Raw genomic sequence first — 14125 nt, 5'->3', positions numbered from 1 at the left:
TCATAAAGGCGTCCGTCGCGGCGCGGCGCGTCTCGTCTCGTCGCTCCGCATCTCGTCTACGCGTCTCTCGTGTATCATTTATCATCAGCGCGTCTAGGATATGCATAAGCAAGCAAGCAAGGAAATACCAATGCCGCTAGCAGGATGTGTAATTGAGCAAAGGGTGTCGAGCAATGCGAGCTGCCAAACTTTATTAGTGCTCAGTCTCCGATTCCGCCCGGGGTGGCACCACATATGACAAATAGGGGTATGGGTATAAGAAGGAAAGGGCTTGGCGAAAGGGTTTATTTAGCCTGCTTGGTGCGTCGACAAGACTGTTGGTGGTGTTGATGGCATAAACAAAAACAAATGCCTGCCAATGGTACTGCCAACAACTACAACTACAACTACATATGGGATGATTGACAAAGCACTTAACGCTGCTCTAAAACTAAGTAGCTCCATGAAAATCATACTAGACCGTCAGCCGATAGATGGTTGGCTTCTCATTATTGAAAATATCGCATCCATACGCACCTTAACTGTTGTATTCTTAATTGGCTTATCCGCATCGTGCACATACTCCAGCGTTATGCCGTAGAACTGTCCCTTATTGATGTAGGTGATGCGATCATCCTCGCGTCGCTGCGATGAGCTTATGGGACTTTCCAGGTGATAGCGAAAACCCACATTTGTGAAGCTGCAAAGAGTAGGAAGAGAACGAGACAAAAACAGCAAAATTCAGTTCAGAGAATTAAAAAATTCAAATCTATAAACTAACATATGGGATGAGCTTTAAAAATAATAATAAATAATTTTTGCATTGTGTTCCCGCCGACTTCTGACTATAAAATTTCTGGTTCTTAGCAAGATTTATCTTTAAGTGTAGATAGATGACTATTTGATTTATACACAGCCTAAGAGGTAAGGTCTTAGAAGCTAAAAATTTCACACAATTCACGGCTCTGATGTAAGTGGACTCAAAAAGTCCTTTTTGGTAATTTGATTTCCCCATAAGTGGGTGAAAATTACCTTAAACTTGCTGTATATATACTTTAAATAAACATTTTCAAGCTAAAAATTTCACACAATTCACAGTTCTGATGTAATTGGACTCAAAAAGTTCTTTTTGGTAATTTGATTTCCCCTTAAGTGGGTGAAAATTACCTTAAACTTGCTGTATGTATACATAGTTTAAATAAAAATGTTCATAATTGAATTACTACGTACTAGCTGGTTTAAAAAATATGGTTCTATCTATCTATTCTAGCGAGAGCAACTACTGGAAATAAGTGCAGATAAGAGTTGCGTAGGATGTTAGAAATGTTCGTATTGACAGCAATAATATTTTTAATTTCCCCCCAAGTTTTGGCAGATCTTCGTGACAAAGTTAATTTATAAATAAGTATTTGGTGGTATGATATAAATAAATAAATTTGATAAAGAAATGCTCGCAGAATAAAACCAAATATTTATTAGATTTGGTTTATTTCAAACATAAATACTATTTCCACTTTTCCCATTTGTAGTTATTTGAAGAATGTCCGTATGAATGCATTTAGTTTAACTTTAGCTTGGCCGGGTATTGGGACATAAATGAACAAAATTATAATTATTGTCTGGCTATTGTAATTTAATTGCAATGTAGTTTGGGGGATTTTTAAAATTGTTTCTAGCTCGCTCGTATAGTTTTGGTTTTCATTTCCATATCCAAAATGAAAAGCAACACTTTATTGTGCCTTAAGGACATTTTTGTGTAGCCAATTATCGCGGCATTCATTATATTTACTATTTGTAGTAGTACTTACATTTTTGGTATTTGTATTTTGTCAGCATCATTTTGGCGGCCAAAATCATGCCAGGGCCTCGAGCGCGTCGAGCCATTTGTGCTCGTGTCGACCAACGAGGTGGTCGGACTGTTTTGACTGCCGTGGACGACGGTGCGTTGGATGTTATTGACGGATACGGGTATGGTGCCGCCATTGGCATCGATAAGCGTGCCCGGCTGACAGAGTTCCGTGTAGTCAAAGGACTGCAAAGTACATTTGGTTTTTGGTGGGTGAAAAGAAAAAGAATAAAGACATGCTTATTAGTGTTTGGGGTTTTCTCATAGGTTCAAAATATTCGATATAGATTTTAAAAAACGTTATGCGGCTATTTAGCTGTTTAATGGACACGCCACGCATTAGTAAACACACTCTACACTAAAATCGATCGATGGTTACTTACAGACTACAAACTGTTACTTATGGTTACTTATAGTATGGTAGGTTTCTAAGAACTCTCTCTCTCTATCTCTCTCTTCCAATAAGTCTTGCATACCTGTTGCATATTGTTTTGATCCCGGGGCGTGATGGCGTCCGTGCCGATGCCGGAGTCTGGACTGGGCAGGTCCACTGTGAGGCCCGCCGCTGTGAGGGTCTTCGTGTAGAGCGGAGTATTGCCATTTTTGCCGTTGGCTTGTGTGGGGGGCGGTGGTCCGGTTGGCTGATGATTGGGCGGCAGTCCAGTCGGGGCTGATGTGAGCACTGTGGGCGTGGTTGTTGTGAAGCGCCCCTCATAGGCACCACTAGACTGTGCTGTGCTCACATCCTCCCCATACATGCTGCGGGTGGTCGGCACATACCCACCCTGTCCATCGGGGGCAAAGTATTCGCGATAATATGGCTCCGTTATGAAGGTGGTCGTTGGTGGTCCGGGTGGTAAGCGTGTGGTTGTATACATGCCATAATTATCGGATGTTATGTACGGACCCGGACTGGGACTTTGTGTTTGCAGGGTCGTCTGTACTGTGCCCGCGCTGCTCGTTGTGGGATGTGAGGTGGTCTGTACATACATATTTGTTGTTGTTGTAGTTGTAGTTGTTGTTGTTGTTGCTTCCAGTAGCCGTCTCTGGCACTCACCTGTAGATAGATTTGTGTGCCCCCCGTTGTTGCATACATCTCTAGATCTGTTGTTGTTGTTGTTGTTGCTGTGCTTGCGGGACTAGTGGGTGAGTTATTAGCACTAATTTCTCTCTCTCTTGCCGTTGTTGTGGTTGTTGTTGTTGGGTCTGTTGTTGTTGCATCCACGTTCAAAATCTGTGAAATTTCGTTTGTTTTTTGGTTTGATGTGGTTTTGTTTTGTTTTTTTTTTATTTTATATTTTTGTGTTTTGTGGATTGTATTTTATTTAATTTTTGTCTGCCTTAAGTTTTAACTTGATTTGTATTTGCGATACGGGTTTATATCTATGTATATGTATGTATATTGTGTTTGGATTTGGATTTGGGCTTTTATGCAATCCCATGGGCATATGTAAATAAGCAAAATTGAGTTATTTGTAAACAAATTTCCAATCAAAATTGGTTCATTAAATATCTTGGCCTGGTCTCGAACCCATCGTCGTCGTCGTCGTCGTCATCGTCTTTGACTGATCGATCATCAGGTAGTAGTTAAAGCAACAGGCGGGCTGATTTAAGGCTACTTTATGGGCTTGTACTACATATTTGTAGAGTCAAGAGGCAAAAGTCAGAGTCAGAGTCAGCCTAGGGCAGCAGCAGCAGTGGCAGCAGCCTTAAGAGAGCAACTGTTGTTGGCCAGTTCGTTGATACTGTCATTGTTGTTAATGGCCGCAAATAGTGATTGATGAGTGATTATAGATTGGGAAGGTCAGCGCGCAGACAACACGCACCCAGTCCCCAACAACGAGGTGACAAAATAATGTCGGCGTTTCGTTGCGTTCTTTAAGACTGACCAACACATGCTTGGTGTATTTTTTTTCCTTTTTTTTATTATTACTTCTTTTTGAATGCTGTTGCTGTCTGATTCATAAACAAACAAACAAAAAAACCCGACGGTGGCTTATTGAAAAAGTCAACAAGTACAGTTTATAAAAAGTTATAAAATGAAACAGTCGAGTGGAAAGAAACAAATTAAAAAGCGTTGCGTTGCGGTGCGGTGTTGAGCGCGAAAAAATAAAAATCATCATTTATATAGTATAAGTATATACTCGTATGTGTATGTATGTATATATATTAGTATATGCATATGTTAATTATCATTGCTTTTTTATTGGCCGCCCAAAATGTCAAACGTTTTTGACTCTTTCGTCGTCGTCGTCGTTGTCGTCGTTGTCGTCGTCGTCCAATTCGTCGTCGTCGACGTCTTCGTCGGCTTCGTCGTCTTCGTTGCAAAATGAGGTAATACTAGCGACCAAGTCTGATCAATATGCCAAGCTCTGTCGTTTTTCATATCTATGGGCGACGGCGTTTTGTCTTATCTTCGGCACACATACTAATTGGCAGCCAGCCATATGCCACGCCCAGGTGCTGGTAGCAAGCGCCTAAAATCAAATTAGCAACTTTACGAACCCAATGTATTTTTGGTCTAAAGAAAGTGAAATCAAAATCATCGCGCTCTGTTCATTTCCGTTGCTCAATACACGAAACAAGACGAGACTGAGGTGAGGTGAGCCTCAGTCTTTATTTGGTGGTCTGAGCCGTCTCTATTGTTTGACAGGCCTATTGATATAATTTAGTTTGCTTTGATTTGGCTTTGGATTGGTATCTCTTTAGAACCGGTATTGAGTTACACAGGGTCAGAACACAAAGAACATTTGTAATCATTTATTTATTTATTTATTTAATTTTGTTAGTCCAGATCGTATTGACACACAAAAAAAGTCGCATATAATGTGTCGATTTTGTTGATATTTCGAATGTGTTGGTGTGTGTGTGTGTTTATAACAGAATTTAAATTTATACAAGTGCCTGTACATTTTCGACTGCTGTATAATTTAGCATCAAATTCTGTCTCAGTCTCAGCTAAATCGCTGAAGATTCTAGCTCCGAGCTAATTAAATTTGTTCATCGAAATCAATTTGCATTTTAAACTTAAACGTGCAACGTCAGAGAAGGCCTTGGGAGCATGCGCAGCCAGCACTCGGAGCATCGACTAAGATTTTGTTTTGTTTTCTTCTAAAATGGCTGTGCGTGCGCGCATTTTTTGTCTGCTTTTAGGAATCTTTAAGTATTTTCGTGTATTGATTAATATAAAAATAAATAATAGAAAAAAACAGCGCGCTTTGCATACGCTTTGTCTTTTTCTTTAGTATATGTTTACATACATGCTTATACACGTATATATGTCTTCTATATAGGCGAGCAGGAAGGCAGGCAGCAATATAGTATACAAGTATGTACCTATGTGGTTTCGATCTACAAGTATAACTAAGCTATGGATTATGATGATCAAGTGGTTGCTAGTTGCTGGTGGCTGGTGGCTGGCAGCTCTGACTGTTGCTGTTTAGAATTATGCTAAACAGCCCAAATGCGATAGCACATATGTATTTATGTATGAGGAAGAAATAAAAATTTAAATAAAGCCAATTAACTATTTTAATGCTTTTGGATGATAAAAAGTGAAACTTTTGTCTATGTTTTTTTGTTTTTGTTTCTTCGTTTGCCTTACTGTTGATTTTTTATGAATATCGTTAATTCTCGGAAATAAAGTGAGGAAAACAAATGAAAAAGCGAAACATTATTGTATTTATAAAATGTACGCATTTGGCATAAAATGCTACTTTTAATTGTCAAGTTCGGAGTGCGTGTAAAAAGTACTTGCCAAAATGTTTAACTACGCTTTAAACTATAATAAGCCTGTGAATTTTGAAGGTAGTACCACGATATTGTTGATTGTGATTGTTTTTTAGAAGTTTGTGAAATGCCAAGGGCTACATAATATGCTTAAGCTGCGGCCAAATAGGCCAAATTTCATTCTATTTAAAAAGATGACCTTGAAAAGTAAAAGAAGGGAATGTCTGCAAGCAGACAACTACGTTTTTCAAAATATATTCTTAGTTCATTTCGTTTTTTTTTAATTAATCTTCTTAAGCGCTTGTGGTATAGCCTTCGAAAATATTATAATTATTAATTTCTCATCTTGAATTATTGTATGCTAAATGTAATATTCTTTGAATTTAACATTTTCTTTATACATTTTTTTTTATGGTTTATTTTTATATTAATACTTAAAACTTTGAACTGAATTTGATTTCCAATCTCATTATTTCTTTTTAAAGAGTAATTGCTTCGAAAATTTGTCAAATTATTATGCAAATAAAATTATATATTATTCTGACAATATATTTAATATTATTTTTTTCTCAAGTCTAAACTATTGACTGAAAATATAGTTTGATTTTTCTCTATTTCATCATTTTTGTATTTTAGTATTCACTAAAATTCCAACAATTGCAATAAAATGCAAATCTTATGGATTTTATATTTTATAGTTTGCTGTATTTTCAATGCGCAATAACTATTTTTGCACATCCAACTATAAAATCATGTGATGAGTCACATTTTGTGGTCCGAACCATTCATGTAGAGATACCAGAAAACCCAATCGATTTGTGCTAATTTGTTTTCATTTTTTGCGTAGGCTATAGCCAATAATAATACACACATACATACAAAAAAAAATGTGGCATAAAATAATTGAGAATTGCAAAGTTGAGTCCAGTATCTATCTATCTAATTGAGTTTAGTTATGATTACTCTTTCCGGTCAGTCTCTGGCAAGTGTGTAACAAATTCGAATAACAATTTTTTAACATAAATTAACAATCACACGCCCCGCCATTTGATTTTGTTGATTACCACAATAACGACAACAACAACTAAACCTTAGACTTTACACTACTCCCTGGCTGCCCGGCTGCTTTTCTGCCCGTTGGTCTGTCTGTCTGTCTGGCTTTAAATATTTATGTGTGTGTATGCAAATTAATAAGACAAATATTAAGAATAATTAACTGTCAATGTAAAAAATGTACAATAAATTAGCGCACATGCAAATTGTGCACCGACTTTGTTGAGAACGCATTTCATATTGGTTTTATACACATAAATTTATATATAGTACATTCAGTATGTACGAGTATGTGTGTATAAGTATTATTCATATACATTATCAATATGTATTTTACTGCATAATTGTTTGTCGTTAAACAATTAGTTGTTACCGATTTTAGCTCAATGGACCAATGCCTCAAGCTCAAGCTCTCATACACATAATCCATAGGCAAGCCCACTCACAGCTGGCGTAATCAGACGGATCGAAATGCGATAAAAATAACTAACTACATACATACACACTACAAGCTGCAAACTACACGAGGAGCAACAACATTTAACAGCAAATGGCAACAAAATAGCAAAACAATCAACGCGACATTATTGTTGTTATTCTTAACTCTTGTCTGTTCAATTTCAAGAAAAGAAAAAGAGAAACAGAAAAGAAAAAAAACAAAAGACTTGGAGCACAAACTTGTTTGTTGTGTGGGTGTTGAAAGGCAACGGCAACGGCAACGCGTTGCGACTGCGACTGCGGTCACAACTGCCACTGCACGCCCACACAGGTGTTATTGTTGTTGCTCCTGTGTTGTTGTTGCTGTTGTTGCTGTTGTTTTATGTACTTCGCGCGTGTGCGTTTGGCGTTCGATTCATGTGTGTGTGTGTTTGTGTGTGGTGTTTCTTTCATTGATTTTTGCGATTGCGCTTGCGTATTGGCTTCGCTTGATTATAAATCGGTCCGCGCGTTTTGATTGCAGGTGTTTTGTTGTTAATATACCCTATATCTGCAGGGTATTAGGATATTATGAAATCGTTCAGATATTGTTACAACTTGAAGAAGGTGGAGCAGACCCCTCGAAGCATTTATATTCTTAGTCAGTATGACCAGAGGATTCGATTCTTCGCCTGTCTGTCAGCATGCACCGCAGCATCTCCAAACATCTCCTCTTAGTCCTTAAAAGGACTCTCAAACAAAAATATATATACGCGCTTGGAATGTACATACATATGTATGAGTTATGTAGCATTTAATTATTTTTAAATTATATTTTTATAGTAGTGACAATAGTAATTGTTTAATTAAAAGAGTTCTTCTGGACTAGACGCAGGGTATATAGGAGTCGGACGAGCGCGCGACTTTAGCATTCGACTTGTTATTGTTGTTCTTGCTTTTGTGATTTGATTTTTGTTCATTATGATTTGTTGTTACATACTACATATATACATGTTTTTATGATAGAATTTCATTAGCCAGCACTTGCAACAACGCTGGCGATGGCGATGGCGACGGCGACGGCCACATTCCAATCAAGCGGCACTATATATCATATAACATATGCAAATAGCGACATATCGAATTCGGGCAGACAATGCACACACACGCACACACACTGCACACGCACACTCAATGCTCCACCATGGGCCATAGACTGTTAACTGTGCCAGTATTTTTTTTAAATTTTTTTTTCTTTTTTTGGTTTGCCTCTTAGATTCTCGTGTCACACGCACGCACTTACACACACACTTACATTGAAGCTTTTTTCTTTTGAGATTCAAGCGGGGGATGCACTTCAATTGTTACGCGACATTCGTAAGTCACTTGATCTGATCGGTTTTGGCAGAATATGTTTGAATATAACGACGAATCAAACGAATCGAAACGAATCGAAACGATCCTACTCCGACAACGTGATACAACTGACTGAGGCCAGGTATGACAACGAGCGCCTCGCTACTGACAACGACAACTCACACACATGCACAAACACACACATATACATACATACATACATACATATAAGACATTCAGTTGCGTTGTATCGGACAGTTGGACACACACACACACACACACAGAAACACACTTACTCGCATATCAGTTCAAAATGGTTGGAATCTGTTGCTGTCGCAATATTCTGACATATGGACGGACGGGACGGAAGGGACGGACGAACGCGGCCGGACAGGGCGTTGCGAATCGGCATTAAAAAATAGTTTCATATGTATGTGTATTTGCAGTGCGCCTCACTCATTCATTGAGTTTGTTGTTATCGTCGAAGGAAGAACGACCGGAAGTGCGCACTTAAAGTTTGTCGCAAAGGCGCTCGAATTTTGTCATGTTGCTGCTTTTTGCGAGCAAATAGCTAATATTGGCAATTTCTGATTGTTGTGGCAATGTAGAGTTGTTAATCATTAGTTGTTGTTTTTATAATTATAATTCATAAAGCGCCTGGCAACCAAACATTCCAACATCGAACTTACAGCGCGCATGTTCGAACAACTTGGTGCAAGCGAACCAGACTTATATGGCCCAATTGGTGTGAGTGCGAGCGAGCTAAATATACAAATCACGCACACACACACACACACACACAAGCGCGCGCGTACATTTGTGGATGATCGTGCATAGCGCGTATAACATAAGGCAAGAGTGTATAACAGTTTGAATGCAGGCTGCGCCGTCGTCAGAGTGGTTGCTAATGTGTACGTAGCAGTAGTTGTTGTTGTTGTTGTTGTTATTGTCTCATTGCTTTTGCGTCAATAGAACACCGCACACTGATTCGTATTGGCTGCAGCACTAACACTCATTGCTCACTCACACATTCAGTTGACAGACCAATTGCAAGTCTTAGAGCAGACGCTGACGTCGCTGCCGTCGATTTTGTTGCTATGGCTGCGCACCACGCTACGTATACGTCATATGTACATACATACATATGTATATTTATATAGACAATCGGGCCGAGCCAAGTGTTGTAGTTGTTGTTATTGTCGGCACGAAATGATAAAGGAGCATGAAGCATGTGTTAATTGAGCATCAATGGGAATATGTTTGTCTGTACATACATACGTTTGTATGTGCTGCAGGATGTGTCGTAGGATATATGAGAAGGGGTGGTTGTGGTGGTGAGCTACACACATACATACATACATAAAATAGCCTGCTTGTATTCCTAACTATATAAGCTCTTCTATCTATTTATATAGAATTTAGCGTGTGTGTCCATTAAAGCGTTTCTGCTACTGAGAAGAAAAAAAATACAGTACAGGTTCGTTATGGCAAAGCAATCTGAATTCAAATATAATATGAAATAGGCAGACCTATTCCCATATTTGGCGGAAACGATTTGGAGAAATTTCTCAAACTTTCATATTATAAACAAAATTTATTGCATTCAATTGCAGTAATTCGATTAATTGCTGCATTTTGTAAACATCCAAGATTAAGCAAAATTGGAACAGGCCCTAAATATGAATATGAAGTAGTAAATTGAAAGGATGCAGCTATATTAATTGCATTCACTATAACGAATGTGCACTGTATTTAAAAGAAAGAGGTCTTACATGCTGCTTAGAGCTTTTTGAACCTACCTTTTGCGTTATGACTGAACCATTCGCTGCCGTGATGCTGCCATTTTTCGGATCCTTGCGCAAGTCTTCGGGCTCTCGTTTGATGCTAATTAGCTGTTGTTGTTGTTGTTGTTGTTGCTGCTGCTGCTGTTGCACTGCAGCCGAGACAATCGAGCCCGCATTGCCCACGCCCGCGGTCGTCACTATGGCTGTCGGATGCTGTTGCTGTTGTTGTTGCTGTTGCTGCTGGTGTTGCTGATTCGAGATTGTTGTCGTGGAGACAACCGGCGTACTGGCCCCAGCCGATGATGATGGGTGTGAACCAAGTAGAAAGCCTTGAATTTCATTTTGCGATAGGCCAGAGACATCGATAGGTGTGGTCTGTCCATTCAGTTTGCTGGCGTTGCTAGCGTTGCTGCAAATGCGAAAATACAAGAAGAAGAAGAAGAAAAAGAAGAAGAAGAGGGAGAGAAGACAAAGAGCGCACAGCATTGAGGTGCGCGTTAGTAAACGCTGCTAATTGCTAATAACAAGCTGCCAATCATTTGACACCATTTGGCACCCACAAATGTTTAAATTAGCGCTAAACGCGGCTTATCAATAAAATCATGCAAAATACGAGTATGTGTGTGGAAATGCACAAATACAGTAAGGAATATAAATATATACAGATAGATGCAATTGCAAAACTTAATCCGTTCGTTGCGGTTTATTTGTATCGTTTTGTTTTTAATTTTTTCCGTTTTATTTCTATTTTTTTGTTGCAATCATGCATGCTGCCTGCTGATAATCAGCGACTGCAGTGACTGAGTGGGAGAAAGGGGTAAGGAGGCTGGAGTAGAGGCACTATTTTTGCGCAAGGCGTCTTAGGTGCAACCAAATTGTTACGGGCGGCAACCAACACCTGTACACCTGTAACGATGTCGTCGGCGACGACGATGATGATGATGATGACGACGAGTTCACAATCCAGTTGCCAACTGGCAAGACAAGTCACAGACACACACACACACATACAGAGAGACATAAACACACATTCGAACACAGCCTTTGCAGCTGCTCATGCACACGCCCAAATAGGAGCAATCCAGCCATGATCATAACAACAACAGCAACGAATTCAGCGACAATAAGAGCAAACCAGATTCCCTCCTCTGTTCCCAGCATCAAGTGCAAAAACCAGCTATAAAAACAACGTTGCCGATGCGGCTTTGGTCCTCGACTTCGACTTCGACTCCGACTCCGACTCCGACTCTAAACAGTTGGCAACAAATTTTCACAATAAAAACAAATCCCATTGAATTGAATCGACAGAAACGTATCAACGAACGGTACACTCCGCACTCGAAGTCGCGGCGTCCACTTTTTTGTTGCACGTTTGTATTTCTTCTTTTTTCATCGCTTGCTTGTTTTTTTTTTCTTTTTTGGTTTGCTCTTATCACATTAAACTTATTTTGGTTATAAATTATCTGTGGCATGTTAAGATCTTGTGTGTGCGATAAATAAAATCGTGATATCTTTGGCATTTTTATAATACACTGCCTGAAACTGGAGGTTGCCTCAAGGTCAGTGCACAGGATTTTGTACGGTACTTCCCACTATCTAACGGAATTTTTTTACAGCCGCGACCCACTCTGAAGTTAGCGGAGACAATGCTTTGTGCTCCCATTACAAAATACTGTAACAATTTATAGTAGGGAGCATTAGTTTCTTGATTAATTCTTTTCAAAGAATAATTACAGATTTTTGTTACAAAAAACTCCACTTTATAACATAATTTAAGTGATAGAATAAACATTTAAGGTTTTAAAATACATAGACCTATACATCGATCTACTTATTATAATATAAGATTTTTAATTTCTCGATAAAATGTGAAGACTGACTAAAGAAGAGATGGTTTTTTGATTTTTTAAAAAGATTAATCAAAATTTGTAAAACTATATTTGAACACTTTTCTGCTCAACTATCTGCAAACTTTTCATATGAACTATTACTACCATAGGACCAGATTTTATAACTTTGCCATTAAGCTCATACTTTTGCAATCTTGTGTAAACTGTGATGTTAATAGAAACCTAATGTGCCAGACAAATTAAGAACTGCACAAGACCAGCGCCCGTTTTCACCCGAATTTAGTGCTACCTTTTGTTAGTTGTTCCGTTTCTCATTTCGAGACAATTTTTATTTGAATTTAACTTTTTCTGTCGTTTTGTTTTGACAGTCAACCTTTCCTTTTTATGTTCTGTAGAACATTTTTTGCTATTAAAATGACACTACATTAAGATTTTTCGTAATATCTTTTTTCTCCGGCTGTCCAAATGCTTTTTAGGGTCAGAACGCGTAAAGCACGTACACACACACACGCACACACACACAAGCACACTCATAACAAATTTTGAAAAAAGAGACATTTATTAGATAGTTTTACGCTAACGCTCATTTTATTTGTGTTTCTAAGCCAACTGTCGCATCGGCGACCTTTTCCATGCCCCTTGCGGACGCTATCATTGTTGTTCTTGTTGCTGTTACACGGTCACGGTGTCGTCAGCCGGAGCTTGCTATAAAAACACCGACAACAGCAACTACAACAACAGCAACAACAACAACAAGAACAACAATAAGCAGAGCACGAACAGTAAGCCAACATTTCATAACTCAATTTTCAGAAACGACGTTTGACAGCCGCTTTGCCGTCTTGCCGTCTTGTCGCCTTTCGGCCCCGCCCGACTTGCGACGTGCCACTGATGAACAGTTCCACGAAGCTCTGACCAAACGGATAACAACAACAATAACAAGCGAACGTTTGAGTTGTCGCTAATTTTTGCAAAGTTCAGATAGACAAGCTGAGCTGCCCGAATCAAAATTATGGTTCAAAAATCATTCTTTTTCATTTTCAAGTCGAAATTGAAAAACGTTCGAACTACGAACGAAATTTGCATAAATAAGGATATTTCTCCCATTCATATTATCCTTTTTAAACCTGAACTGACCTAGAACTGGCAAAGACACGCAAAGCAGTACCCCAGATTTTGGCAAACTATATATAGCAAGACATAATAGCACAAACACAATTATGTTATTATTGCTAAAAATGTTTATAAGTTGCTTTTTATTTAAGAGTTTAAAAGCTGGCATGGGGAGCGAGGTCGAAAAGTTAACCCCTTAAGTATGCTAAGCGAATTGTATTAATAGATAATACATAATTGTTATTTGGGCAAATCATTTTTAACAAGCTTAAGCTGCCATATTGGTAGCTGAATACTAGTTTAATAAATTGTAAATAATTTTTTATATAAAAAAAAATGTGGACAAATCAAACTGTTAGGTGATGGAAATGGAACCACGGACTCTTTTACTGTTTCCAATCTAATCTTCTGGCTATTACTATATATATGGTGTAGTTCATTATGGTGCTATATATAACATTAGTAAAAGATTAATCTGTGTTAATGGGCAATATTTTTTGCTACTCAATAAAATACATTTTTGGTGTCTTTGTGCTTAGAAGTGTTGATTGATTGTAGAATATGTATGCTATGATGGACTGGTTTAAGATTTCAATTTATTTTAATTACATATTTCATGTAAAGAAAAAAATATTGTTTTTTTTTAACTTTTCTACCCTCAAATGTGTTTCCACTTAATAGAGAAATAAACTCAATAAGCATTCTAATAACAAATATAATGAAAACATATATCCAAGAAATCATTAAAGTACTTAAAGACCAAAGCTGAGATTTATTTTTGTAAATTTTTTTCTTTTTTTTTAAATTGAAGTATTTTTTTACTATTCATAAATTATTTTTAATTTCGAAGTATTTATTTAGTTTCTTTTCTTTCTTTTTATTTTATTTTATTTTAAAGGAGATGATCCTTTAATACTATGTTTTGTAAGTCAAAGTTCCACCAATTTGATATTTGCTAATTTTGATATTTTTTATTCTGTGCCTCAAAAGGTTTCAAT

The 14125-nt window shown here is 37.9% G+C and overlaps 1 protein-coding gene across 1 annotated transcript in view; it reads right to left on the bottom strand.

Annotated features, from left to right (window-relative positions):
• The window catches only part of LOC115624220 (protein grainyhead), a 44527-nt gene that overhangs the window by 16581 nt on the left and 13821 nt on the right, over positions 1-14125 (bottom strand). The window contains 5 exon segments of the mRNA XM_030518838.1: positions 517-679; positions 1788-2011; positions 2302-2805; positions 2883-3059; positions 10180-10555. Coding sequence (XP_030374698.1) covers positions 517-679; positions 1788-2011; positions 2302-2805; positions 2883-3059; positions 10180-10555 — 1444 coding nt within the window.

Source organism: Scaptodrosophila lebanonensis, unplaced genomic scaffold (genome assembly GCF_003285725.1).
Source record: "Scaptodrosophila lebanonensis strain 11010-0011.00,11010-0021.00 unplaced genomic scaffold, SlebRS2 tig00000001-arrow-pilon, whole genome shotgun sequence".
Classification (NCBI taxonomy): Eukaryota; Metazoa; Arthropoda; class Insecta; order Diptera; family Drosophilidae; genus Scaptodrosophila; species Scaptodrosophila lebanonensis.
Note: the sequence above shows the minus strand (reverse complement) of the source record. Positions and strands in the feature narration are given on the sequence as shown.